This window comes from Corvus hawaiiensis, chromosome 30, assembly GCF_020740725.1.
Source record: "Corvus hawaiiensis isolate bCorHaw1 chromosome 30, bCorHaw1.pri.cur, whole genome shotgun sequence".
Classification (NCBI taxonomy): Eukaryota; Metazoa; Chordata; class Aves; order Passeriformes; family Corvidae; genus Corvus; species Corvus hawaiiensis.
In genome coordinates this window covers 13941867-13969147 of record NC_063242.1, presented here as the reverse complement: position 1 = coordinate 13969147, position 27281 = coordinate 13941867, and the positions used below count along the sequence as shown (strand labels likewise).

General features: G+C 40.0%; 1 protein-coding gene across 3 annotated transcripts in view; it reads right to left on the bottom strand.

Moving 5' to 3' along the window:
- PIEZO2 (piezo type mechanosensitive ion channel component 2) overlaps window positions 1–27281 on the bottom strand; it is a 298259-nt gene that overhangs the window by 9931 nt on the left and 261047 nt on the right. For all 3 annotated transcript variants that reach the window (XM_048289530.1, XM_048289532.1, XM_048289533.1), the window contains 14 exons: window positions 25647–25715; window positions 22289–22455; window positions 20418–20593; window positions 11521–11910; window positions 9926–10184; window positions 9227–9409; window positions 8551–8803; window positions 7677–7809; window positions 7112–7259; window positions 6792–7006; window positions 4670–4828; window positions 3194–3341; window positions 567–755; window positions 47–139 (listed from right to left, as the gene is read on the bottom strand). In XM_048289530.1, the coding sequence (XP_048145487.1) occupies window positions 47–139; window positions 567–755; window positions 3194–3341; window positions 4670–4828; window positions 6792–7006; window positions 7112–7259; window positions 7677–7809; window positions 8551–8803; window positions 9227–9409; window positions 9926–10184; window positions 11521–11910; window positions 20418–20593; window positions 22289–22455; window positions 25647–25715 (2582 nt within the window). The remainder of the gene's footprint in view (window positions 1–46; window positions 140–566; window positions 756–3193; window positions 3342–4669; window positions 4829–6791; window positions 7007–7111; window positions 7260–7676; window positions 7810–8550; window positions 8804–9226; window positions 9410–9925; window positions 10185–11520; window positions 11911–20417; window positions 20594–22288; window positions 22456–25646; window positions 25716–27281) is intronic.

Here is a 27281-nt window from a genome sequence, read left to right as displayed (position 1 = left end):
ACATGCACACATTTTTAAGTAACGAGGTATTCTACATTTCACTTACGGTGTTACCCGTATAGCTTCTCAGAAATTCATTGAACTCATTCGCATCCAAACTTTTGAGCTGATTCTGCTGAGCACTCATGGTAAAAATAGGCTGGGAAACAAAAGAACACATGCTTATCACATTTACTTCACCTTGGCTGCTACATACTCAGTACAGCATCCTGTGCATCACAGTCCAAGACAATTATGGCACTCAATTCAATAAGACAAGGTTATAGTCTCATTCCACTGAGATGCAAGCTACCTACAATTATCTTGTATCTACTATGTGGACCTGTAGGATAATTTTATTCAGTTTCCACTGCAAGTAGATTCTGGCTTTAACTTGAAAATGAAGATAACATTTTACGTCTGTGATAAACTAACATGTTTTTAAACCCAAAAGGGGTAATTTATGGAAGCTTGCCAGGTACCTTGCATAAAGCAGGAGAGTTCAATTCAATGAAAGGAAGAAGAAATAGCACAAGGAAATACAGTGCAAAAAACAGAGTTTGCTTTTAGTGTTTCTTCTTTTTTACCTGATAGCCTCCTAGAGTTATTGTGATTGATACATCTAGAGGCTTGTTGGTGATGCCTGCAACAGATTTGATTAAAGACATGAAGAGCAGTGGGAACCAGACAATACAAATCAGCAAGACGATAATCATGCCACCCATTCCATACTTCACAACTTTCTTTTTCTTCTGGCCTCTTGGCTGGGGATATCTCTGCAAAAGCAAACAGCAATATGGTAATGTCTCTTCTATCAGACCTACACTTCATGTGATTTGATGGGTGAATATATAACAATCTTAAGGGTTCCCATCTCTTGTGGTAATTTTCTACCCCATGTCAGGCCAGCTATTTTTGAGATTTTTTTAGCCAAACCTGCACAGACACCTGATTTCTGATGACAACAGAGAAAAGTGACAAATGAACCCAAATCAAGTGCGTGTCCAGTGTGAAAAATATTGTAAACCTCTGTGACTTTGATTCTTTGGAACCATAAAGAAGGGAGAAATTGGGTAGGATAATTTGATTTTTTTTTTGTCTAAGTGCAAGCATGAACTCACAAGAACAAAATATAAAATAATTGCAGAAACGGTGATACAAAAATTGGTTCCAAAAACTGCTATTGTGAAGGAACCACTTTCTTATATTTGCATTTCCAAAAAGTTTTCTATCAAAACTCCTTAAGGCAGACTTCTTCCCACAGATCTTGAAATGATGCAAACTGTATATTGTGGGGGATGGAGGGAGCAGGAAAATTGCCAGCAACTGACATTCACAATCAGTAAAATGTCTGATATTGCACTACCTCCACATTCATTTCACACCTCACTTACAGTATTTCTAAGAGTTCACCGGCTTGATCCAATCTGTTTCTAGTGAATTCCACACCAACTGCAATTAACTAATGTTTAAAATTTTGTTGCTTTTCCTAAAATCTTGATACTGCTGATGTAACATCCTTCTTTTTTTTTAGCTTCTGAGGACAAAAGTGACTGCTTTTCTTCTCCCTTCAAAGCAGATCACAGGGCATGTCTGTTTTGCCTTGCCCGTACTTCTTGTCCTCTGTTATTTGCCTCATGACTGAATACTCTTAATACTTTCACCATCCTGTAAAATGTCTAGCTTTCTCTGTAATTTATTTTGGTGTAATTCTCTTACAGGATTTAACTCTGCAGTGTTTAGTAGCCTGTCCTCCATGCACTGCATACCACATGTGCAAAATAAAGATGCACTGAACTGCACTGCACCTCAAACACACCAGGAATCTGGCTCTCAGGAAATTGCTCTTGCTTTGCAACATGAATCCATAAAGCCCTATGAGAATATTAAATTTGTAATACAATGCTATATTTAAAACCAATTATTTACTTTGCAAAAGCAGTGTATCAAGTAATTTGTCTCATGCTACAGAATACTGTTTTCATTAAAATATAGTATCAAAATCAGCAGGGGTATATTATTTGTCTGCAGGAGATTAGTTCAGGCACCTTTAATGATGTTATAGAACACTTCAGAGAGACTCTAGCTGTTAAAGTACTTAGGCATACCACTCAGTGAAAGACAGAGAACCAAAGTACCTTGAACAACACTCACAATGTCATGAGAGAGTTATTTTGCTGTATGGCATTAGCACACACATGCCAGCTGAGGCATGGAAATATTCCCACATCAGATCTCTGCTACACATAATGTGAGTTGTAGCATAAAAAAAATGCAGTGAGATGGAGAGTCAGGGTAGAACTGGGTTACTACTTCTCTGACTCTTGAAGTTCTTCAGAACTCCTTCCATTCATGGCAGAAGTGGGAGTCTGAGAAAAAGCCTATATGCAAGATTTGTGTGCACTTTAGCTCTGAGTTAATCTAAGTGACATACTTGGAAAGTAATTGCCATTAAGAGACAGGATTATAATAAAAGTAGAAATACGTCAGTAACACTTAAAAATAAATCCATTTCAATGCAGATGTAGAATTTCTGACTGGTTTGGTCACTCTTAAAATAATGTTTAATTTCTCTTTCAAATTGGCAAAATAAGCAAGCATATGGTTGCAATCTTTATAGCAGTTATAAAGAATCCAGAATGTGCAAGTTTAATTTGAACTGAAGCTTAAATGATTTAAAGACCCTGAAATTTCATTGAGACAAATGGTGGGTTTATCTGGCCTGCAGTTCAGTTCTGGATGTGCAGGGACTCTCCTGAGACAAAGGACCCAGATGAGTTCCCTCTGCAGTTACATGAACCTGGTGTGCCTGGGACCTATGCTGTGGGGCATGCACTTCCTTCTACTGACCTTTGTCCTCAGCTGCAGCTTCTCTGCTGCTCCAGGTTACTCTTTTAATTGTGTGTGAGACTGTGTGAATACCAGGACTTCCAACCCCCACCTTGAAACCCAGGCATGCAATTAAGCCAGCAGGCATGTGCTTGTGGAGTTCACATTAATGGTGGAAAAATCAGCTGGGCACAAAAGAGAAGCCATTTGAAGTTTCACTTGTGGTGGCTGACAACTAATGTGAAGTACCCAACAATCTGAATATTTCTGAACACAAGTGCCAGACATATTTTCCAACAAACTTTTTATTATTTAGGGACTCATGATTATTTCCCTTCTGCATGGGGGAGAGAAGGCCTGAATCACTCATAGGGGGTTTCCTTACTTTTTCTGATTCTCGCCAACACTTCAGGATGAATATATGAGCATAGATATCTTCAACACAGATCCAGCTGGAAAGACTGAGAGTGGTATCAGTCCAAACCCAGTCCATTACTGCTCTCAGCTCAGTCAAAAATGGAACTAGGCGGAAGCTGAAGAGAGACCACAGCAGGTAACTTGTCAGAAATAGAGGCATCACATCCAGCAAGCACAGCAAGTGTACATAAGATAAAAGGAAGAATTAAGACAACATAAAAAGAGCTTAATGGGGGATTTCGTAAACACAAATACATTCACATCCTGAAATTGCCATAGCTCATGTTACTCTAGATCTACTTGCCAGGCCATAAACATGCTTTTGCATCATTATGCCCAGTAATTGTAATTGAGGTGCTGGTGGAATAGTACAAGACTTTCCTGTATCCCTAAATTCCTCTGACCTGGGAGTGGAGGACATGTTTTCCACAGGATGGTGGGAATTAGTTTTATACCTCCTTACACCAAGTCTTGCATGGCATCTTTGCAGTAGGTGGGCAGCCCTCAGTTGCATATGGAACTGGGCTTTGTGACTCAGGATTAAGCAGCAGAAGAAGGTGGAAATCAACAGGAAATCAACACGCATAGAGCAGCTGCTCAAAGTGCATCATTCCCTTTCCTAGTCCCACACTTTCCTGATCAGCCACACCTCAAAGAGTATTTCATGTGAGGAAATCTTTCTTCTGTAACTTGTCCTTGGAATGCAAGAAGACTACAGTGCAAATACTGTGAAAAGGCCAAAATTATTCTGTTTTTTCTGTGAAATCCATATATGCTCCAAACTGGCTTAATCACAAGACGACTGTAACAGTGTAAGTGGAGGGTGTGGTCTGCCTCTGTAAAACCACCTTTCACTCCGAGGTGATGCTATGCCTGTTCCTTGCACTAACACTCCGAACTCCTGAGAGCTTCAGATGTGCAACACTTCTCAAAGCAAACATTTCTTTTTGTGCTTATTTTTCAGTTCTTACTTCTCATGTGTGTTCTTTCATTCTATTCCTTACACCTGCTGAGGTAGAGCCTGTAGACCTGCTCCAAGGGTCTCCTTGGGACTGGACACCTTACTGCTTTTTTGGACTGCAAAACTAATAACATTACCTGTTTTCTAGCACAATGTGTAGCCCCTATGTCTGTTTACAAAGGTGATTTCTTAGAAGTGTTAAAAATGTCTCTTTCTTAGGGGACTGAATGGCTGACTGGTATATCAGGCTTCTGTTTTCAGACTGGGAGATGAAATTTTGTGAAGTTTTCCTTCCAGAGGTAGATTTTTCTTTTTTCTTGTGGACTACAGGGGGACCTATGGCATATAGAGAGCATGCTGCGCAAAATTTACTGTCTTATTTACAGCAGCCTGAGAAGAAAAGACATTAATAAACCCAGCATTTCACTACAGCAGATCTTTATTGCACAAAAGAAAGAACAAAGGCAGTAAGTCTATGCTTACCCTTGAAATAAGAACAGGTTGACATAGTTGTAACTTTTTGTGAGGAAGTTGCCAAGAACACGAGTTGGATATCCACAGCGTATCTGATAAGCTGATAAGCCAAAATAAACACATTTCACAAAATACCAGAGCTGGGCAACCGTGTTCTGGCTAAATTTCCTGTAAAGGAAAAGATAGATAAAGGAAAATGATGAGCTTTTTGTATGACCAAATTAGCTTGAAATGTTTTTTTGCTCCTGGCAGTTTCCTCTTCCTGAGGTCCTGTGAAAAGCCCTTGGTTGCTGACCCCACGGCAGGGTTAAAACAGAATTGGAAAGACACTGAATGAGAAAGTCTAAAACCAGCATCCATTGCCACCTCAGGGTCACAGGGGAGAGACTGGGAATAGGCTCTCCAAAGAGTGAGGGCTTGGGGCAGTGCCCTCTCCCTCTGGATGCTGGCGGTCCTCTGCTGCCCAACACAGACCAGTCTTCCTCAGCCCCCATGATGGCACAACCCTCTGTGAGCCCTGGGTAGGGGCTCAATCAAGGCAGCTTTGGTGGCTATTTGTGTTCATGGCAGCACCTCATACAGGAATTTAAGACGGAGTGACCTGTGAAAATATTTTTCACCCTTCCCTGCTTGATCCAAGTCTTATTCCAACAAATAGTTCAGAAACCTGGGTTTTGTGTATCTCTGAAGATGGAGATCCCAGAACCTGTCTGAGGAACCTGCTCCAGTGTTCAACAACAGTCAAGAGTTTTCAACATATCTAACTGGAATTTCCCTTTTTTCCCAACTTGTGCCCTCTTGTCCTGTCTGAAAACAGCTTAGCTTCTTCTCAATGCCCTATTAATAGGCAGCTGGAGCCAGCTCTTCACTTTCTCTTCTTGAGACTGAACTAACCCTCAACCTCTCCTCACATGTGCCATTTCTCGTTGCTATTCAATAGCACAGTGGATCTGCAGCAGATGCCTCATGATGGACAGGATTTGTCAGCCAGTCATAACCCAATATTTTCATTTAAATCCCACAGAAGTATTTTAATTAAGAAATTTGCAGAGATTTCCAAGACTCAATTTGACTTAGAAGGAATACAGGATGTTTCAGATGCAGATTTGAGATTAACAACTTGATAGAGCTTTCCCAAAAGCACAGACAGAGTCAAAATTATTTTATTTCATAACAATTCTCAATGTGCAGTAGCTAAGAGATCCATTTGAAAAAGGAATTTCTTTTTTTTTCAAATTTGGGCACAATTGCTAATGCACTGAGGAAAAAGAAAACATTTCTTTTTGAGAAAAAGTGAGACTTTTCAGCCTTTCTTTACACTACAAACCTATTTTGTTTTCCCCAGTAAAATAACTTGACTGTTAATGAAGTGTAATGTGCCCAGGTGACTCACTCAATTTCCATGGACAGTCAATGGAGTGAGGGAAATACCTCAAGGTAACTTAAAGTAGGAAAAGGGGAGTTAGCCAAACATTAGGGAGGGAGCTTTAACACCTCTGCACTGCAGACTGCAGTGGTCAGTGCCCTGAGCCATGAAATGAAACGTTAGATTTGGGAGTGAGTCTGACCAAGCATGTGACACTAAATTTCGTGCAGCAGGTGACCATCTCCACATCACCTCCAGAGCCAAGTGGCAGGAGCATGGGAGGAGAAATTTGCTCTTCAGAACAGACACATATTTTAGACGTTCCTCAGTTTAAGGAGATTTAAATTTACAGTTCACACATTTCAGCAAAGTGCTAAGTTATAAGTTACTCTGAGGGAGACATTTTCTACTCGCTCTTCTAAAGCAGCATGCAGCAGTCTTGGGAGCAGGGAACTGGATCAGAGGCCAACATTGTCTCAGCCGAAGGCTCTAATCACTCAATTACAGGCAATTTCTCTTTCACCTGCTTGCATTTTGGCCTAAATCGAGAATATTTCTGTACATATATAACTAATTCTTCCTCAAACTTACATTGGCCACAGTTACTGCTGTGGAAATGCATTCCAACTTTCTGCTTAGAAATGAGACGAAGAAGAAACTTGTTCATGATCCCAAAGCCTAGCTATAAGCACCTCCAGTTTAAATACAAACAACTTGGTAGAGCATCAGCATTTAACCCATATTGTTTGTTTAGAAGGGTTATACCTTTCTGTCACTCCAGGCAAGATAAAAAACATCCAGAAATGTATTCCAAAAACAAGGATGACCTGGAAGATGACTTTTCCCATGACAGTCTTTTTGAGGTACAGTGCTCGATCTACCACCATGGTACCAAACTGAATGAGCACCATCACCAAAAATGCCTCTGGGACCTGGTCCTCTGATAATGAAGAGGTGATATCTGCTGCAGCAGAGTGTTTCTGAAAAGCAAAATATAAGGGTGGTCAAAGAAAAAGGACACTTGCATGGTATTTAGCATCTCCAACATGTAAATCCTGCTGAGGAGAGATGCCTCTGTGACATACCCCAAAAGCCCAAAATCCAAACACAATGATGATGAAGTCCACTGTATCTGCGAGGAACATCAGCACGTACACATCAGTCACTGCGCTGTAGTCTGGATGAATAAGATTGTAGAAAAACTGTCTGATGGGCACGTACACCTGGAGAGTCCTAAAACAAAATAGACCACAATGTCATTTAACAGCACATAACTCACACTGAAGAAAGTAAAGGCTGAGTGTGGTATGATTAATATTTTTAAAGATATCTAAGATCTACTCTGACAGCCTTCACAGGACTGCAGAGACACCAGTCCTTTGTTCTGATTACTTCCAAACCCCTGTATTAGGATTTGTTCAGTAGAAATATACATAGCCAACCAAGTTCACATGGGATACTTAGCTTTTTTATCAGGCAGATGCTGTTTGAACAACTGCCGATTTGTCTGATGTTCAGCTGGTAGGACATCTGCATACAATGAACACTTGAATTAACAGCAGTAGTAGCCTGCTCCCTTTAAAATGCTGGTGTACTGCTTTACTGTTTGGAACCTCCCCCCAAACCCACACAACTCCTCATATTGCTCACTTTTTAATTGTAAAAGCTTTGGCTTTGATCATTTGTTCTCGAAACTTTTCCATGAGAAGCTCTTTTCTAGATTTTTGTTTGATGCTTAAAACACTGCTTCCCTTCTGACTGCTGTTCCGTGTACTGGTACTTCCTGGAAAAAAGGGAGGGAAAGAGAAGGCAATTCAAAAGAAGAGTTTAAATACTAAAGCTAGAAAGTAATAACTCTTGAGACTTCCATCTCATATGACTCCCACATTTGAAAGAAGCTTTGAAATGAATTCTTCTGCTTTTTTTCCCCCAATATGATAAAATCTTGAGAGCAGCCAGTAAAGATTTAAACACTGGCAGACCAAAACTTGATTAATAGCTACAAAAAGGGAAGACTAGAGATAAAAGCAAGTATTTGACTGATCTGACTCAGATACCTCAATTGGTATTACATACATTTAGGCTAGAGTACCCCCGCCCTTTTTACAAGATGGGACATGTAATCTCTTTCAATATACCAAATAAAAACATTTTCTCCGTTCAAGTGTCTACAAATGTAGATATGAAAAATACATATGCTTTGCATTCCCTCTAGCTGGAGATTATGCTGGACCAGAACTTCTGGATCTGGGCCACACTGAGCATTCCTTTCCCAGCTTTTGGATAATGTCATTTTAAAAACATAATGAATCACAAAGTATGGCTCTTCATTTGAACTTTAGGAAGGCTTGGAGTGTGTTCAAACATGAAGATACATTGATTCATATCCTATTTCACCACTGAGAAACAGCAGCAATCAGGAGCTCCTGGGAGCTCCGCAGCAACCAGCCCAAGGTTTCAGCAGAATGATCCTATGGGAAATGAACAATTTTCCTCCAAATCCTAGAAATGCCATGACATTTACCTCTCTTGGATCTGTGTGAGGAGAAGCTGGACCTGTGAGAAAGCTGGGATATGCTGCTAGAACTCTTCCTCCTGATAGCAGTCTGCTGCTCAGGGAAGTGGACATGGATGGACTCCACTGATGCAGCAAGATTGACAGATTTCAAAGAGGCAGAAGAGTCTCTCCTGCCTCCTGTCAGAGAGAGCTCATCATCTGTATCCTCTTTATTACTGGAGCTATCTCCTTTCTCATCTTCATCCCACAGTCCATGGCACTAGTGGAAAAACAAGAAGAGAACATATCAAGCCTGTATTTCTGTCGCAGAATTTATCACAGGCATTGCTCAGCTCAGTCACGTGTTCACATGGGAGGAGACAAATTCATTGTGTTGGGATACCATAGAATCACTTTGGTTGCAGAAATTCTTTAAGACCATCAGTTCAACTATTAACCCAGCCCTGCCAAGTCCACCACTAAATCATGTCCCTCAGTGCCACATCGAAATGTCTTTTAAACTCTTCCAGGGATAGTGACTCAACCACTTCCCCAGGCAGCCACTTCTAATCCTCAGCAACCCTTTCATGGAAGAAATTTTTCCTGATATCCAAATGAATTACTTCCGTATATCACATGAGTGACTTAAAGAATGGAAACGAAAAATTAATGTAACATAAGAAACTACCTGAACCCAGATTACCTTTAAAATGGATCTATGGAAGAATAAAGCAAGAAGCTGAACAAGATCATAGTGCACATAACCCTCTTTCTTCTCAATGCCAATAATATTGGGTGGATGGTAAGGTTTATCTTTTGTGTAATCCACATGTTTATTCCAAGGAAAGAAGCCAAACTGGAAGAAGTATTTGATGACAATGGCCACCTGTTTGGAAACACAACAGACTTGGGGTGTTTTATAAGCATGTCAGATATAATAGCCTCATGACAATAAGAGGGATAAAATATGACCACTTTGTCAGTTTTATGAGAACATAAACAACCATATTCATTACTACAGAGAATAACACTTCACATTTTTTCAGTAATAAAGTCAATCAACATTCACCAACAGATGATACTCAGTGGTACTTGAGATACCACAAGCAGTGAATTCTGTCTCTTGGTTAACAATTACATAGCAACAGTTTGCAAATGGTCTGTTCTTGTGAGAACTGCTTTACATGCCAAGAAGGATATTGCTCATTGCAATGAAGGAAATAACAAACAAGATCATTCTGTACCACAAAAGTTGCTGAGGGCTTTAGCAAATATTTGTTTTACTGTGAAGGGCTGAAGGCCCACCCCTGATCCTAGAGATCAAAACCAGAAAAGGGACCATGCAAAGCTTACAACTTCAGTTTTCTGTGTTAGACATGGGCTTGCAAAGCCAGCAGCATACCTCAGTGTAGACAATGGCTGTCATCCAGAAGCGTTTGCTTGGCCGAGGAACAGACAGCATGGCCCACAGGAATATAAGGATGGGAAGCACCAGGGTTATCATGGAGGCAGAGATCATGTGGTTAAGGATGATTACAAAATAGCACACCATTTCTGACCGGGCCACCAGCGTATTGTACAGGGCATAAATAAGGAGCAAGACTCGAGGCTGACCAACGTAGAACTTCTCTGACTCCTCCAGCTCATCATCACGAAACATCCTGTGAGGAGCAGAGTACAACAAATGAACTGACATGAACTTCACAAGAGCTGCTTTTCAAATTGCTACCTCTTTCCTTTTGAAAAGTATTAAATTCTCCTGCTAAGCCAAATGGAGGGGAAAAAAAGGGAAGGGGGGGATTTGGTATTATAATCAAATAGCCTGATTCTAAGCTCAGAAAACAAGAATTTCAAGCAAAGCAACTAGAAGCACTGATTTCCCATTTTTTAATTTACCCAGAAAGAGAATCAGCCCGGCCCAAGAACTTTTACAAACATGGCTTTCCTACAGCTGCCTGACCAACATATCTCATGCAAATCATGCAATACTGGTGTGGATTCACATCTGATTTATCAACACAGATAGGAATTTGGAGAAAAAACAGAGGTACATCACAAGACCTATATTATGAATCATCCAGGGGCATAAGACTGGAACATAATAAATTCCTTTGAGCATTAGATGTGCCCAATCTTCTCATTATATGACTCAAATAAATATAAAGGCAGTGACTTTCATACACTCTTCATAATTCTCTCCGCTTTTCATAAAGTTTCCTGGCCTGAGAAGAGATCTTACTGAAAAGCAAAAATTGCTATGGAAAACCAGAAGACAAGACGTTGCATCTGACAAAGTCAGATCTATCCACCCTCTCTCTCTGTGGGTGCAGTTAGGCTGAAAGGCAGTTCTGTGGTTTAAGATTTTGCTCTTGTATTTGGGGAAGCCCTCCCCAACTGAGTCAGGCCAGAAAGCAGCTGAAGAAGTGCAGTGGCACCATCCCCACCTCAATGCTGGTTGTGCTACTGAGCACAGTGTCTAAGGGGCAAAGAAGGGAACATCCTCTCCCTTATGAAGCACCTAGCAAGGTGGTGTCTCTATATAACCCTCAGCTCCCATTGGCTTAAACAAAAACTGCCAAAGGTCAGAGTTTCCCTTACAGTAATCCAAAATAATTAAAGGAGAAACATTTTCCCAGATAGCCCTGGAGGAAATTCATTTGAAATTATAGTTGCCTGGAGAAGAGAAGCCCTCTCTACACAGAATATTTAGAAAAGCTCTTGACCCCAAGACAATTGCAGCACAGAAATTCAATGCTAATTGGAACAATTAAATGTGGTATCTAGGGAGAAAGCAGAGATTCCTTCCAAGATGAATTTGAGTCACTTTAGAAATTTGTAATTAGAACAACTGCACAGGAAATGAGCTTCTTCCCTTAAACCAAACTTAGCACAACATCTGTATCAGAAACTGCAGGGTAGTTCTGAGACAAAAACCCAAAGTAATGACAAAACTTTACACATAGTGACCAACAATTTTTCATGGCCGAGGATTCTTACTTGTTCAGGAGCAGCTCGCTAGCTGTTAGCTCGTGCGTCAGTGGGGGGAGAATCGTGTCGAGTTTGTCTGTCCGACTGTCGTCTGGGCTCACCATCATGAGGCTCTTACCAGCTGAGTCATCTGGGGAGCCAAAGGGAAGATGTTCAAAGCTGACAGCTTTGCTATAGGAAGGAGGAGCTTCTGCATTGCTATCAACCGTGGAGTACAATGGCACATCGGTATCTGGAGTATATGCAGCTCCTTCTGAATCCAGGCTATAATCTTCCACCTCCTCTTCCCCCAGCCTTGATGCAGAATGAGCTCCTTCTTCCTCATGCTCCCCTTCTACCTCCTCAATGGTTTCTGTGGTCCCCTGACGGGAATAGAGCATGGTGACCTGCGTAGGTTCACTGTGGGAGATGGATGAAGAGAGTGAGCTGAGGTTTCCAAGAGCCATGATCAAGCAAAGTTTGTTAATTGTACCTTTATGCAGACAGCTAAGCAACCTCATTGCATTCCCAGGCCTCCAAAGTTCATATGGTCTGGTAGAAAAGATATCATCCTGATCTCCTCTTATACAGATGGAACATCTGGGTCCATCTCTTCCCTGAACGAAATCCCACTGAACTCACAGTGATTCACCATCTTTTAACACCAGCAAAGGGCAAATGAATATTATCAGCAAGAGAAACTACACTACCTTTCTGAAAGTAGCTCAAACATTTCTGAACAGAGTCAAGATTTGCTATTACATCTATTTAAGACATGCTCCATGGTGAAGGATAGGCAGCCATGGCATTGCTTCTAAACATAGTGCTTTTAACAACCACTGTACGACTGTTGTGTACAACTGGAACATGAACTGAACACGCACATATCAACTCTGATTCAAATAAAAGACCATGTAAATTGCTAGCTTGAAGAAATACAAACCAAATTACAAAACTGTTCCAGTAACAGGGTATCTTGCTTACCTTTAGATTGCCCTGTGTTCTTCAATACAGTCTTCCTTTTTACTTTACCTGCCTGCTTTACTTCTGTATGTATCTATTTCCTTATTCAACTGTCTGATGCACTCTGATCAGTTCTTTGCTTGATTGACCTTCCTTATTCTTGGCTTTGCATAGACTCATAGAATGGTTTGGGTAGAAAAGTACCTTAAAGATCATCTAGTTCCAGCCCCCTGGCCATGGGCAGGGACACCTCCCACTAGACCAAGTTGCTCAGAGCCCCATCCAACCTGACCTTGAACACGTCCAGGGATGCAACATCCACAACTTCTCTGGGCAACCTGTTCCAATGTCTCACCACCCCCTGAATGAAGAATTTCTTCCTAATACCTAATCTAAACTTGCCCTTTTTTAATGTAAAGCCATTTCCCCTTGTCCTATCACTCCATACCCTGTAAAAATTCCCTCTATAGCTCTCATGTAGCTGTCCCTTAAATACTGGAAGTTTGCTCTGCAGTTTCCCTGGAACCTTTTCTTCTCCAGCATGAACAGCTCTGTCAGCCTGTCTCCATAGGAGGGGTACTCCAGCCCTCCGATCACATTTGGGGCGCTCCCTCTCAAGTATTTTTTTACCTCTCTCCTTGAACATCACTCTTTCTCCTTTTAGTCTCATTCCACTCCACAGCCTAGACAACAGGCACCAACTCAGTGTCTTTGTTGGCTGCATATCCCTGTATCTCACAGAGACAAAACAAGATTTCCTGTAGCTCCTATGAAATTAATGGGGCCATATTTTCACATAAACTATAACCTTTTAGAGAAAACTGGCATTGGCAAAGCCATTGGCACTATCATCTTCTGCCAAAACAAAAAATTAACTTTCCTTTTTTTTTTTCCTTTTACGCTGCTTCCAAACTTACTGTGGCTATGTTAGATCACTTTTTTTGTAGCAGAGTTTTAATTAGAACATGTAACACTTATGATGATGTGTGTTTGGATGATTCACAGTAGCACTCATCCTGGTTAAAATGCACAAAATCATAGAATCCCAAAATTCCAAAACTGATTGACTCCAAAAATTTGTCAAACACTTTCAACACTGAAAAACAATGATGCAAAATGACATAAAATTTCTGATTTATAATATTTATAAAATGACTTGAAACACTGCTTCCCAATGTCATGTAAATCCCTGGGTTTTACCTGCTAAAAACTGAGTAAACAGCTCTGAAAAATTTTCTCTTGCACTGGATATTAATATTAGTTGCTATTTTTTCATAACTGTTTTCCCTTTCCTAACTGCAGCACCTTACTGTAAATCAATTCTAAAGTAATCAAAACATATTTAGAAATCTTTCCTATATGGACAAAAATAAAAACTGAAAAACTGGCACAATGGTGTCTATCTTAATTTCTAAAATTACACATCTCAGCCCATATTTAGGGTAAGTGATTAGCTGAGAAACCTAGCTTCCAGCTTCCAATTTAAGAACAACCATCAGCTCAGTAACTCTGAAAATAAGACTGAATGAATACAGACTTTAGCTGAATGAATACAGACTTTAGCCTGTTTTTATACACACAGTGCAATGCTATGGAACAACTTTAAAAAATACATCAATTAAGGATGAAAACAAAAACAAAACAAACAAAAAAAAACCAGAACAAGAAGTGAAACAGCAAATGAATCCTAGATTGTGATCCTGACTTTGAATCTCAGAACCGTGCCACAACACAGGAGGGCGTAAAGCTTCCTTTGACCATGCAAACCACTCTGCACACCACGTGTCTGCAAACACAGATCCACGTACACTGCAGTCGGAACAATGGTATGGGTAAACGAGTGAACAAAGCATGCATGAGTTAAGCACCTTGACACTATACTGCCACTGTCAGCTGATGAGGAGGACATATCCATGCTCTGCATTTTACGAAGCCTAGGTCGAGCGCGCTCACTTGTTTTAGGAACAGAGTCTGGTCCATCTAAATCATCAAGGGTTGACTGCCTTGAGAACAGCATGGTTGCTTCAGTGTAGCAGCTACAGCAGCGCAAACAGTTACAGAGACAGTGTTAAATCCAAATGGTGTTATGATACACACGGTTCAGTAAACAAATATGCTCGCCATGCAGCTAAACACTGACACAGAGAAAAAAAGGTTCAGAGAGAAGATAAGGATTTGTTTGGAGTCACCACGCAAACACATTTCTATGCACAGGTTAGTCACGGTCAATTTCACATAGGGGCGATAGGAGGCCATCTACTCACTATTCAAGCAGTTACGGAACCAACACAGTGCTCTACACACTTTCCAGGGGAACAGACTTATATATGTGAGCAGGTTTTATTTTGGTTTTTTACCCCTGAAATTTCCAGATTCCACAAGGATGTTTTAGAATAGGATGTCCTCTGTACAAATTCTATTTTATTAATGATATACTGTGCTGAGCCTTTTTACACAAGTACAAGCCAACTTCCTAGAAGAGCCCTTAAAACTGAGAAAGCTCATATTCCACAAATAGAAAAATAGCTGTCAGACATTGGCTAATCCTCTTTCCAAACCAAAGAGCCAAATCGGATATGTTACTTAGCCAGTAAATGCATGCCAAATATAACCTGCTCTGCATGGGATGGCTTTTATTTTGATATTTACTAGGAAGCTCTGATGATTCTTTCCAGAAGATTTCATTGATTTCAATCACAGTATTTCAAAATCGGCAACATGCGCATCTTGAAATAAAGAACAGATATAATAAACCCTTATCTCCTTTCACTTATCAAATACAACAGGACACCAGAGACATACACAATACATTGAGCATTCATGTGTAACTGGAGAAAAGAACTGGATGAGTTATGAGAAAGAGAGTACATAATTAAATACAAGCATTTAACAGAGCAACAGGAAAGAAGCAAATACATTAATGAGATATGGTAGGTAAAAAGATTATTTCTCCTGTAAAAATCTTTGACAAACACAGATGTCAATGAAATTAGTTGAGTGGCCTGGTGTTTTAACATATGCAGTGATCTGCCTGAGTCTCTCAGATAGAATGAAAGAAGAAAAGACCCCAAAATTCAGGATTTACACTCTACTTTTCTTCTTTGACTCCATCTGTATTACACCTGGAAAGTGGCAGCAGGGGATTTGCTTCCTTGGCAAGCATTATGTTTGTCCAGGGGTACAGAGAATTGGGAAAGAGGTCAGAAAGGAAGGGCAATGGCATTTTCCACATTCCTTTGGTCTTGCTAGCTTGAAGTGAGGAAAAAAATCCGCTGGCATGAGGTTATAGTCTGCAATTATTGTGTTTAGGAAAATGAAGAGGAAAGAACAAAATACATAGAGAGAAGAAGCAGTTATTCTTAGGCCTACCCCCACTGATGATCTTTTTTGACAGAATGGCTTTTTTGACTGAGGCTAAAAGCATACCTTGGCCTTTGAACAGAAGAAAAGAATCACCAAGATACCAATGGCATTGTGAAATATTTTCCTTAAGAACCGCCTCAATGGCAGGGGCACCTCTGTCCTGCCAGTTCACTTGGCCAAAACCCTTTACAAGCCACTTCATTATTTCTGTGTGTGCACAAAGGCACACAAGGCCCTCCAGACAAAACCTGGAGGGCTGTCTGCATGGTGTATGGAGCCAGGACGTCTGCCCTGGAGGTGTGATTCAGCAGCATGGAAGTCAGCTGAAGCTCGGTGTTACTAACTCAGGGAGCTCTTGAGGGAGGAGGTTTCCCTCTGCACATACACACATGGAATATGGCCCAGCTGTTGCTGTATCAGTGAGGTTTTGGTGCTAAAATATGGGAAGATGGCAGCAAGGAGACAATACGGTTTTGCAGACGACCTTTCTGTCTATGTGCTACGATGTTTTATGCATGTATTTTAGGTCTCAAGGGCTGAGTTTATTCTTTTGAAGGGCAACACCTAATACTAAGGTGTTGAAGGATTTTAAATGCAGACATAGTTCAAAGGGAACCATCCAAGGGCCTTAAGCAGAGCAGCTGTTCATGTTCACATGCCCACTCATATTTTCAATGGAAGAAACATATGCCAGCTGCCTTCCTAAACATGCCAGCTCTGACCTTGCTCCCAGAAAAATCAAAGGAAAAACATCTATTAATCCCAATAGATAAAAACATTTGGTTTAAAGCTGTTTTAAATGAAGAATGAATCATCAGAGTAATTACTGACTGAGCAGCTGCACTGTATCCTCGAATATCAGGAGATGCACATGAGTCAACACCTGAAGCACAGTCTGTGTATTCTTTATGTGCTTTAGGAACATGCTTCCCAATGTGGAGGAAATGGGAACACCAATGAAGTGGAGAGATTCACACTGAGCAAAGTTGATGTTGACTCAAGTCATTGCCTATCACATAAATTTGATCCAACCATATCTTCCTGAGTGACTTAGAATTTGTGTTTTTGGAGACCTTGGAAACATCAGCTTCTTGAAATCATACAATGACTAGGTTTTTAAAATGGAATGCTCATTAAAAGCCCCAAGTTCAAATGTTTTATATGAAGTTGATCAGGTATCCATTTTAAATGGGGATACATATATACATATATAGCAGAGATGTTTTTATCCCCAGTGAGTGGAAAATTTTTAAGTTTATGACTTCCTTTTTGCTAAACAAATTTACCCTTCTCAAAGAGTTTAATAGCCTAGTGGGTGAATTATGATTTTTTCTGGGGTAGTTTTTTTTTTCTGTCCCTGGGCTACTTACTAACTGGCATTATCTGTTTGGACTACTACTACATTCCCCATGCCTCCAAGAAAAACTCCCAATCAATCCCTAACAATCACAGGCCTAAACTGGACTTTGATCCAGCCCAAACAGGGGTTCTCCTTTCATCCTTCCTTCTGCCTCCCTAGGTGAGTTACCTCTCCAGTACTCACTGCCTCAAGCCCTATTCTCCCTTCTAGTGAGGGAAGCACACATAAAAGGTGGTGTTCTTAAACACCCTGAGAGGTGTTTAAGCTCCTCCTCCTTCAGCTCTTATAAAAGTCTACACAAATGTAGAGTCAGGAACTGAAAACATTATTCATAATGCACAAAAATGAATACAAACTGAACTGGATACAAAACCATAGATAACCTGAAATCTGTCTTAGCACCTGTGTCTAGCTGCTATTACATAATTGTAGGCAAAGCCCCATGAAGGCAGCCAACCAGTTTTAGTAAGTTCCCAATCATCTTACTGGAATTCACAGGCTGTTTAACCTAATAAACAGGTCATCAGTCGAATGGAAACAAACTGCAGAAAATGCTCTGCCATGCTAGATTCCAATCCCTTCCAGTGGTGTTCCTCAAAGAGCTTGGCAATGAACAGCATCAGCCTCTTCTCCTCCTGGCCCATATGAACTTTGCACTTTGCCTTTAGGATACATGGGAGTATTTATACAGAAAGAGAAACCAAACAAATACCTTATGAATACATCATACTTTCTAATGTGTAGAAAAATGACCGAGAATGAATGACAGACCTACCAAAAGAAAAAAACCACAAAGGACACTGTACAAAAGTCCATTTAGAGCTTTATCCAGGCTAAGAACAACATCCCTGGATTAGACTTATGAGGGTCAGCCCTGAACTTCACCAGAAATTTACAGTTCCTGCAGCTGATCAGGAGGGCTTTTCTCTTTGGCTATCCAGGGTTTACCTACAGTAATTCCTATCCTGAGCACTGAGGATTATGTCTTATTATAATGGAATAGCTTCTGTTCTTCAGCATTCCTGTGTGCTTCCAGATGTGTTCACCTTACTCAGGGACCTAATGTCCACTACAGAATTTTCAGCAGTGCAACCAAAGGATAAGCAGAACAGAAACCCTCTACCCCTTCCCAAAAGTTTTCCATTGCAACCTGAGATCCATGATCACAGGGATGCTTGAGATTTAATTAGTCACTTCTACATTTACTGGAAATCATTACTTTAAAATACAAACTGCCACCTGCTCTTGTTTGAGCAATTAAAAAAAAATCAATAAACTCATAACAAGTTTAAAACACTTCACTTTTCTAAAAAATGTCATAGGCACTTCTGTAATCCCTTGAAGAGATATGCAAGAGTGCCCCAATAGACAGATGGCTTTATCATTCAATCAACAGACTCATTATTGCTTCATCTATGTCCACAGATGTCCACAATTCATAATACTCAGTGCAAGAATATTTGATTGTTCATTACCAGAAAGAGAATTTGAGATTAGAAAAATCAGTCATAACTCTGCCTTTTCTATTCCTTTGTTTATAAATCCTGTCACTTCTTCAAAGGAAATGGAGATGACAGAAACCCATGTGAAAGATTTAACTTTTTCTGTTGCAAAGCAGCACCACAGAACCACTGAATTCTCTGAGTTTGAAAAGAGATTTTAAACGTGCAAGTGTGCTTAAAGCAGGGTGAAAAATGGGTGGTTATTCTGGAAAAAAAAGAAAAAGACAAAAGTGGAGCTCAGCATTGGATACCATCTCAGTGAAGAGGCAGAATCTATACATGAAAATGACAAGATTTCTTTTTCTTTTTTATAATTAATTTTGGAATTGGCTTCCTTTTGTTTATGGTTAAAGTTCCTGCTTAATGATTGTATAGTAATGATAACTTCTATCTACGGTAAACAGGGCAACTAAAAACTATTTAATGAAAGTAGGACTGATACTACTATTAATTCTTTAGGTGAGACTGAGCTTTGTGGAGTTAAAATCTGCCCTGCAGATATCAAAGTCGGTCCAAGTGAGCTGGTAACAGAATTTGACTTTTTTCTCGCATCATTTGACTCCTGTAAAACTTTGAGACAAAACACAAAGGTGTTGCTCAGTTGGGCAAGAAGCCACTGAGAAAGATTTGCTCAGACTTGGTGTTTTTACTGGAGTGAACCTCTCAAAGGCCAGTGCCCACTGAAGAGCAATTTGTGGATATTTTGTTCAAGCATAGTACTCACAGGCACTCTCTTACCCTTGCTTTTCAATACTATCAGAAAGGAAGACAACCCCTCGTTATTTTCAGTCTGCTAACATCTACCCATCTGTCATTAGTAAAAGCTATGTATAATTTACTCTACACAGAAGTATCTGAGTTTGCTGGGAGTATCAAACAATATGATTCTGCCACAGTTCACAGAAGGAGACAGCAGAAGGCCACGGATTATGAAACAGCTGGATTTCCAAAGCCCTCCCTTCTCCCCCTCATGTTATACAAATTCTGCAGAATCGTAAAAGTCAAGAACACCAGGGACATGGTGGGAACAGACTGCCTCTGTAAGAGAAGGAAGTGAATGTGTGTGCCTCTGTGTGCATGAAGCAGCAGGAGCAGGCAGTAATTTTGGCAGGGGACTTGATGGCATCCGTTTGCAGAAAAGAGTGAGGAAGGTGGTTTTCCTGAACTAGTTTGGGTATTTGATTTAACAACCATGTAGCTCTGCTGGACTGTAGTCATGGCAGTTGGGAAACCAGGCTCTTCAGATGGTTTTTGCCCTGGGTGTATGAGAGGGGATTTTGTTCTTTCAAATGCAGAATCTCTTTCAATGTGAAGCCCTTTCTGATTTGTGGACAACAGACAGCAATTTATTTTACAAAGACAAAATATTCACAATGAATGGTCCCTTGACAAATTACATGCTTGAATTTCTAAACCATTATCTCACAGAAGCATCCTCAGCACCTCTTATGTTCCACTGCTTTTCACAAGAACAGAATGCCAATGCCAATGACTCCTAATTCTAGGGGAAACTAAAAGCAGTGAGATAGCTATGCAGTGGAAAAGAAGTTAAGCCAAAAACTGAGTCCATCACTATAAAGGAATAGTAACATATGGTAGTTTTCACTATTAAGATGGCATGGAAAAATCAAAATAGAATTCAGCATTGATTAGAAAGTTCATCAGTGCTTAGACAGTATCTAATATTACACCTACTGCACGATCCCTGTATCTTTCACAGAATAAAATTAAATCAATACCTGGAGATGCTGTCACGAGATGCTGCTGAATCTAAACTATCCATTCTTTCAGATGCTTGCAAACCAGAAGCTTGACTGGGATTTTTATCAATTGAGTCCAGTCCTGACTCCTCAGAAAGTTTCATCATATGGTTCTGGTAATATAAATGGATGCTCTCCCGTGTTGGAACATTTCCCTGTAGAAGAGAGTAGAGGTTGACATACATGGCCAGGGGGAGGTGTATTCTTTGAGGAAGCAGTTTCTTCTGTAATTTGGCAAGTAACAGATTAAGGACTGAGCAAACATCTTCCTACTAAATAGCAAACTCTCACCTGTAGTTCCTTCTCCGAGTGCAAGTCAGATTCTGACTTAAACTACCATGGCCCAAAGTGTTTGGTTTTCAAACACTGGAGGAACCCATGTGGTTTCAGGCTATATTTAGCCACCAGAGCTCCTCTGGATGGACTGCAGATCCTTCAGCATGGGAATGAGGAGTGGACTCAATGTGTAGTCCAGCAACTTTTGATGGATCTCTTTTAGATAGCTTTACTGACTCTCAGAACAATCATTACTGGCAAGTAGCAGAATTTTTAAACAGAAAAAACCCCAGGAAACTGGTTTCATATACAAACTGATCTAGATATTAATTAGTGTCCCAAAATCAAAATTTATAAATGAATTATGGACACAGATGGAAAACCATGAAAAAAACACTGAAGACCTTTACTCCTTCTCTGTGGCTTCACAATCAAGTTAGTTTGAAAGAATAGTTTTATTAACTGTCAGACCAGATCTGGGCACAGGATCAAGTCTTTCTGGCTGTGATATTGTAATCAGAATTCTAAAGGTGTACCATAAGGATAAAACTGAGAATTTTCTGTTCTTAGGCAGAAACACATCCAAGTCATTCCACTAGTGGTTGCATTGACTTCAGATCATACACTGAGAGGGGAGATTGCTATTCTTGAACAGTAATTTTTCTCATTTATGCAAGGACTTTTTCCAGCTAAGATAATAAAAATAGTCTAAAATATTGCCTGTATTTCCTTTACTAATTTTAATAGTTTCCAGTATTTCAATTCTGGTCCTCTACAGTGTCCCAAAACTACAATACTTGAAATCTGATGTTTTGAGAAAAAAAAAAAAAAAAAAAATTAAAAATCTTAAGAACAAAATTTGACACTCAGGTTTTTAATTAGGTAAGTTTGTGTACATGCTGTGTTGCCTCTGCAGTGATAAATGTTGGTGCCATTATGACATCCTGACACTGAAATGATGGCACAAGTTACCTTCCAGCTTCAATGCAGGCCTGGCATAAAGGGTAAGAATTGTATCATCTACTTGCATTTGGAAGGTGTAAATACACTTCTAGTTACACTAACAACATTAACCTCTGCTAATAATGGGTTTTGCTAATATGCAGCTAGCTTGTGAAGGACCACATAGCTTCATTCTCACTGAACAAATGTATGCCTGTACATTGTCAGTCATTTCCAGTGCAAGTTGAGCTACAAGAAGAGTGAAATATGCAAACTGAGGTAGTTTTTGAGCTGTTTAAAATACCATGCCTTTTCCTCCCTTCTTGAATCTATTGTGTCCCCTCAGAACCACACTATACTACAGAAGTGTTTCAGCCAAAACCTTACATCAACCTCTCAAAGAATTATTTTTCCCATAATTTGTTTTGTGTCCAGGTAATAAATCAAATAATTTATTATTTATGGATTTATAAACCAGCAAGCAGTAAAAATGTCCAGACTCATTTTTAAAATGCATGTGAATGTGAGATTTTCATAATTTTCCTCCTCACTGCCGTGATGTGAAAAGACAGCTTTTTGTTTTCCACCAAGCTGGAAATGGCATTAGCAGACAAAAAAGGCTGAGGGGTTACCTTCTTAATCTCCCTGGTCAGCATACAGCGCTCGATCCTGAGCACAGTGGAGATATCGATGTGTTCTCTGGAGATGGAGTTAAGCCAAGCTGTAAAACTGTCCAGCGTTGCCAGAAAAAGGACCCAAGTAAACTTCAAGATATTAAATATCCTCTTGATGATGTTATCTAAGGGAGAGCAAAAGCAACAGAGAGTTAGTGAACACAAATATTTTTTATTGTACTTTTGCCTGGAGTTAGATTTATTTTTCTTTTATTGTCTAATAATAATATACCAGGCTGCGAGACCCTGTCATACTAAGGAATCTTTGAAGATGGCTAGAGGCCTGTCTGGACCATTTTCCTGACTGTATGCCTGGGCTTATCATCTGGAATCCCTTTTCCACCTTGTGAGTCCTTGGTCCTGAAATCATTAGTCATATAAACAGTTCCTGATTTTAGAGAGACACTGTATGCACTGGTCTGTAAAAGGAAACCCAAGGATTTGAGCATCTCCTGAGACCACTCAACATCCCCAGGTCCTGTGATCTGAACAAGTGCTCAGTGTTGAGCTGAACCTCTTCAGTGTCTAATTACTTGTGGTTGTTTCTCTCTGCACAAACTTTGCATTTTGTGCTTGAACCTTGCTAAGCTGAGCTTTAAAGTCTAACCTGCCTAAACAGTCTTTGAATGTGACCTCACATCACTTTGAATCACACTTTCCTGTATTTACTGTTTTCAAAGTGTCTGTTTATTTAAGTAGGCTGCACTGTGCCATCAGTGATCTCAGATCAACAAGCACAACTATAACAGGGCAAATAATAATTATAAAACTTTATTCTTGCACCATTTTGGCAAAAGAGTACACTTTCCCATGGATAAGGCTTATGGGTGTACACCAACAATAGTAGCTTTATTTTGTTCAACACATCTGTCTCAAGTTAATTTCTCATTTCAGTAGTTCATTTGGCATTCATAATGGTATTTCTCATCTGAAAACCAGCACTTTCAACTTATTTTTCATCCACTCACAAACATACACACCACGCTAGAATTCTCATATAGTACTGCAAGTTTCAAGGCCAGGTTGGATGGGGCTCTGAACAACCTGGTCTAGTGGAAGGTGTCCCTGCCCATGGCCAGGGGGTTGGAATCAGATGATCTTTAAGATCCCTTCCAACCCAAGCCATTCTATGATTGTATGAATCTATAAAATACTAAAAAAAAATCTTTCCAATAGTCAGTTCCAGAGCTAGTTGTCCCTGCTAGGTTTCAAAGCCCAGAGCAGCAGGTAAAGATGCATTTTAGATTAAGTAGAAATAAGAAATACTAAGAAATAGTAGAAAACTGTCAGTAATCTGCCATGCATGATGCTCTCAACAACCTCACTTCTTAGCTGTACCACAAGATGGCACGCAAAACTCTGCAGAGTGAGTGCACAGCTCCCTAGAAAGACTGCAAACGGGAAGCTATAATAAAGCAAAAGATTTCCCTGTTCAGGCAGGGTTGTATGCACATTTATGTGGAGAGAAACTATGGGAAAAAATCATTAGTGGAACCTTCCTGAAAAGTGGGTGCTGAAATGTCAGTATGTCCCATTTACCGGAGCAGTGCCGTGGAACTGGTCTGCTGGCACTGAGCACAGGAGCATTTAGCACCCCTCACTTGGTCATATAATTATTTCAATAATATTTTGCCCTTTTGTTCAGGTCTTTTCTATGTCATTTAGAATTGGAGGAGCATTCAACATGCAGGTCTTGACAGTAAGGAATTCCTGCCATTAGAAATTAAATGGAAAGCTGTTTCTACTTCAAGGACCATTCATCACCTTTGAATTCTGGAAAATATTATGAGTAGGTGATAAGAGAACAGCACACAAACACAAAAACTTACAGCATACATTCTTTTTTAACCCACACTCTTCCTCTCCAATTTGTAACTTCTGCTACTGACTTCATGAGAAACTTACTACTCTCAGGTTAAAATTATTTTTACTATTGACCATCACTAGCCTGACATAGTGTCACCATGGTGCCAGGCACTTCCAGCATAATCTGAAAGGTCATTTTTCTCCCTGGGATGGAGGTGTCTTAGCATACATTTTTAATGACACTGTAGCTGTTCTGGCATCTTTGTTGTCTTTCAAAACTGTTTAAAAATAATCTTTTGGGGATTAATTGCATCTAAGCATCTTCAAAAAGGGAAACAAAAATTTACTTTGTACAGAGAAGGCTTCTCTCTTCCTGAGAGTGTGAGATAGTATTCGATCTAAGGCTAGTAATGATGTTAATGATTCATTACCAATTACTGGCCAATTTTTCTAGCCATCTTCTTTAACAAATTTTACCTAGGAATGGCCAAAGTATTTCAACAAGTATATAAAGCACTTTAATTTTTTTATTTCCAATACAAATTAATTATAAACCTCCATCTTTTTCCCCTAACTCCTGTGTAGCAACAACAGTACATCCCTAGAGATACATTTGAGTGATTCACTTCAGTGTTTTAACACAGATAACTGCATTGCCAGTAAGTAACAAATACAAGTCCCAGCAACACCCCCCCGTCCTCATAGCAATGCAGATCGTTTATTTGAGACCACTGCTCTTGTGAGACAGAAATGACATCTCCCACATCCTTGTAACATCTTCTGCCCTGGGAGTCATCAAGGACACAATTCTAACTGGAGCTGTGAGAAACAATTTTATACAGAGAAGAAATACAGTTTTTGACAACAAAGTCTCCCTCAAGGTAAGCCATGATGAAGACTTAAGAGGAGAGTCTGTTTTATTCTTTTACTCCAGTTAGAAACAAGAAGCCAAGCTTGGATTTATGATCTATTATATTTCTTTGTAGGAAAACTTTGAATCAGGGCAAGATCCTGAAAACTGCTGGCATTTCTTCTGTTTTACAGAACTGCACTAAGTCTGATTATGAATGAGAATGTGTAAGATCAGGAACAAATAAATTTTCAGAGGTGATTACTGTACCTTGCTGAATGGATAAGTACCAAGGAAAGCATTATACTAACCTTGCTAAAACACACTCAAAATCAATGGAGATTTTAACATAGGGCTGTGTGCAATCAGGTCTGGGAACTTAGCTTAAGTTGTTCTGTAAGTAAAATATACAGCAGTGATCAAGTCTGAGCTGGCAGGTCTATTTACTAAAGTATTTAGAGAGTGAGTGCAGTAGCTAATAGTCCAGAACTAGAAGTTCCTACACCCAAGGCTTGTAAATCTTGCCGTAGAAAACCTGATAGCAGTTAGGAAGCTCTTACTGCATCAGTCAGAGAGGATCATTGCAATGCTGTCTCTGTGACAGGCCACTGGTCACAAGTGCATTGTAACAGCAGGGAAACTCTCATTTTGCCTTCATACCTGGTCCATCAGATTTCTTCTTGACAGGTTCCTCTTCGCTGTCCTCACAGTCCGCATCATTGCCACCTCCTGCAAGCAATGAGCAAACCAGTGAGTGTTACACCTACAGAAGTGCTGGTGTAAATGCCATCCAAGTTAGAAAATGCTAGAGTTACTAAGCAATAGTGACTGGTTCCTCACCTACCACCATAACAGAAAGCAGCATATTTCCATTTCTAAAGCACCCAAGTGAAGGGACAACCCTGTCAGTGAAAGTGTTCATGGATGACCATCCCTCTATTGCAATTTGCAGTGGCATTTTCTTACTAGGTAGGCTGCCGAGCGAGATCATCTCTTGGTGTAAACCCAGATACTTTCTCAGTCACTCCTCAGCCACACTCAGCAGTCTCACCTTCTTCTGGCTCACACTTTAGCTCATTTCTTCATCTCCTGCAAAGGGCAACCTGGGCAGTGCTCTGATCTCGTCCTGCCTCTGGCCCACCAAACCTGAGGGAATTGAGTGGGACCTTCAGGCTGACCTGAAGCAGCAGAGTTGTTTTGACACCACCACATGCATTTATTTAGGCCTGTAGCAGAAGAGTGTTGTAGCATCACAGGCAGAAGTGAAGGACAAATAAATGACCCTCCTTCTATCTAACGCCCAGTAACTGCAGCTATGGTTTTAGTGGCAGAAGCCCAATTCTAAAGCTACTTTTTTAACAGGTGAAGGGGCCAAACGGAGGAAATGTCCAGCTGATTAGGCCTGTATGGGCCCTTCTCTGACCAGAAAAGCTTTTGAATTTTTATTTTCTAGCTTAGAAAAGGAGAAAAAAAAGAAGATATATAAACCATTTACAAACTTCGCTTTTTTTTTTTTTTCCCCCCAGAGCCATAAATGATTTTACACTGCCAGTAAAATCTAAACAAAATCAGTATCAGTTTTCCTTTTGCTATCTACTGAATTTAGGGGTTTGTGGATATTTGGGTTTCTCAGTGAGTACAACATGGAAAGTCAAAAACATTTCTAAAACATTTCTTTATATTCTTCCTCATGTATCAACTCAAGCTTCTTTAAGGAACAATATAGGCCAAATGTAGCCAAAAGAAATAATATGTGGCTATTTAATTGGATTTTTTTTTACAGCTCCACTTGAACTACAGCTGTTTGGGAACTCCCTCATGAAATAGTTCTTCAACACCTTTCCCTGGGAATACACATGACTTTACCATTGAAAAGAGTGACTTTGATGAAATCTAGAAACCCCTGCACAGAAAGATAAACTTTTTTAGGAGATGAGGGAGTGAAAGGTTAATGTCCTTGCTCTTCCTGATTCTGGCCAGACACCTGGAATTTACACTCCTATATTCTGGAGAAATGCTGTTAACTACCAGGTTATTCGCTTTATAAAGTTACGTCTTTACAATTTACTATTGCAAGTACTCCCCAAAACGTTTTCACATAGCTGATGTTTTCTGCAATGTGTTGAATCTTCCTACTTACCAAAAGTTCTGGGCATCTCTTGCAACCCCATGGAAAATACATATATCCCATCTTCCCCTTCACCTCCCTCAAAGTGTGTTACACAGAACAGAAGGACAAGGCCATGGCTGACCTTGACATGAGTTGGTGGAGGAAAAGACGTACAGCCAAAGTTC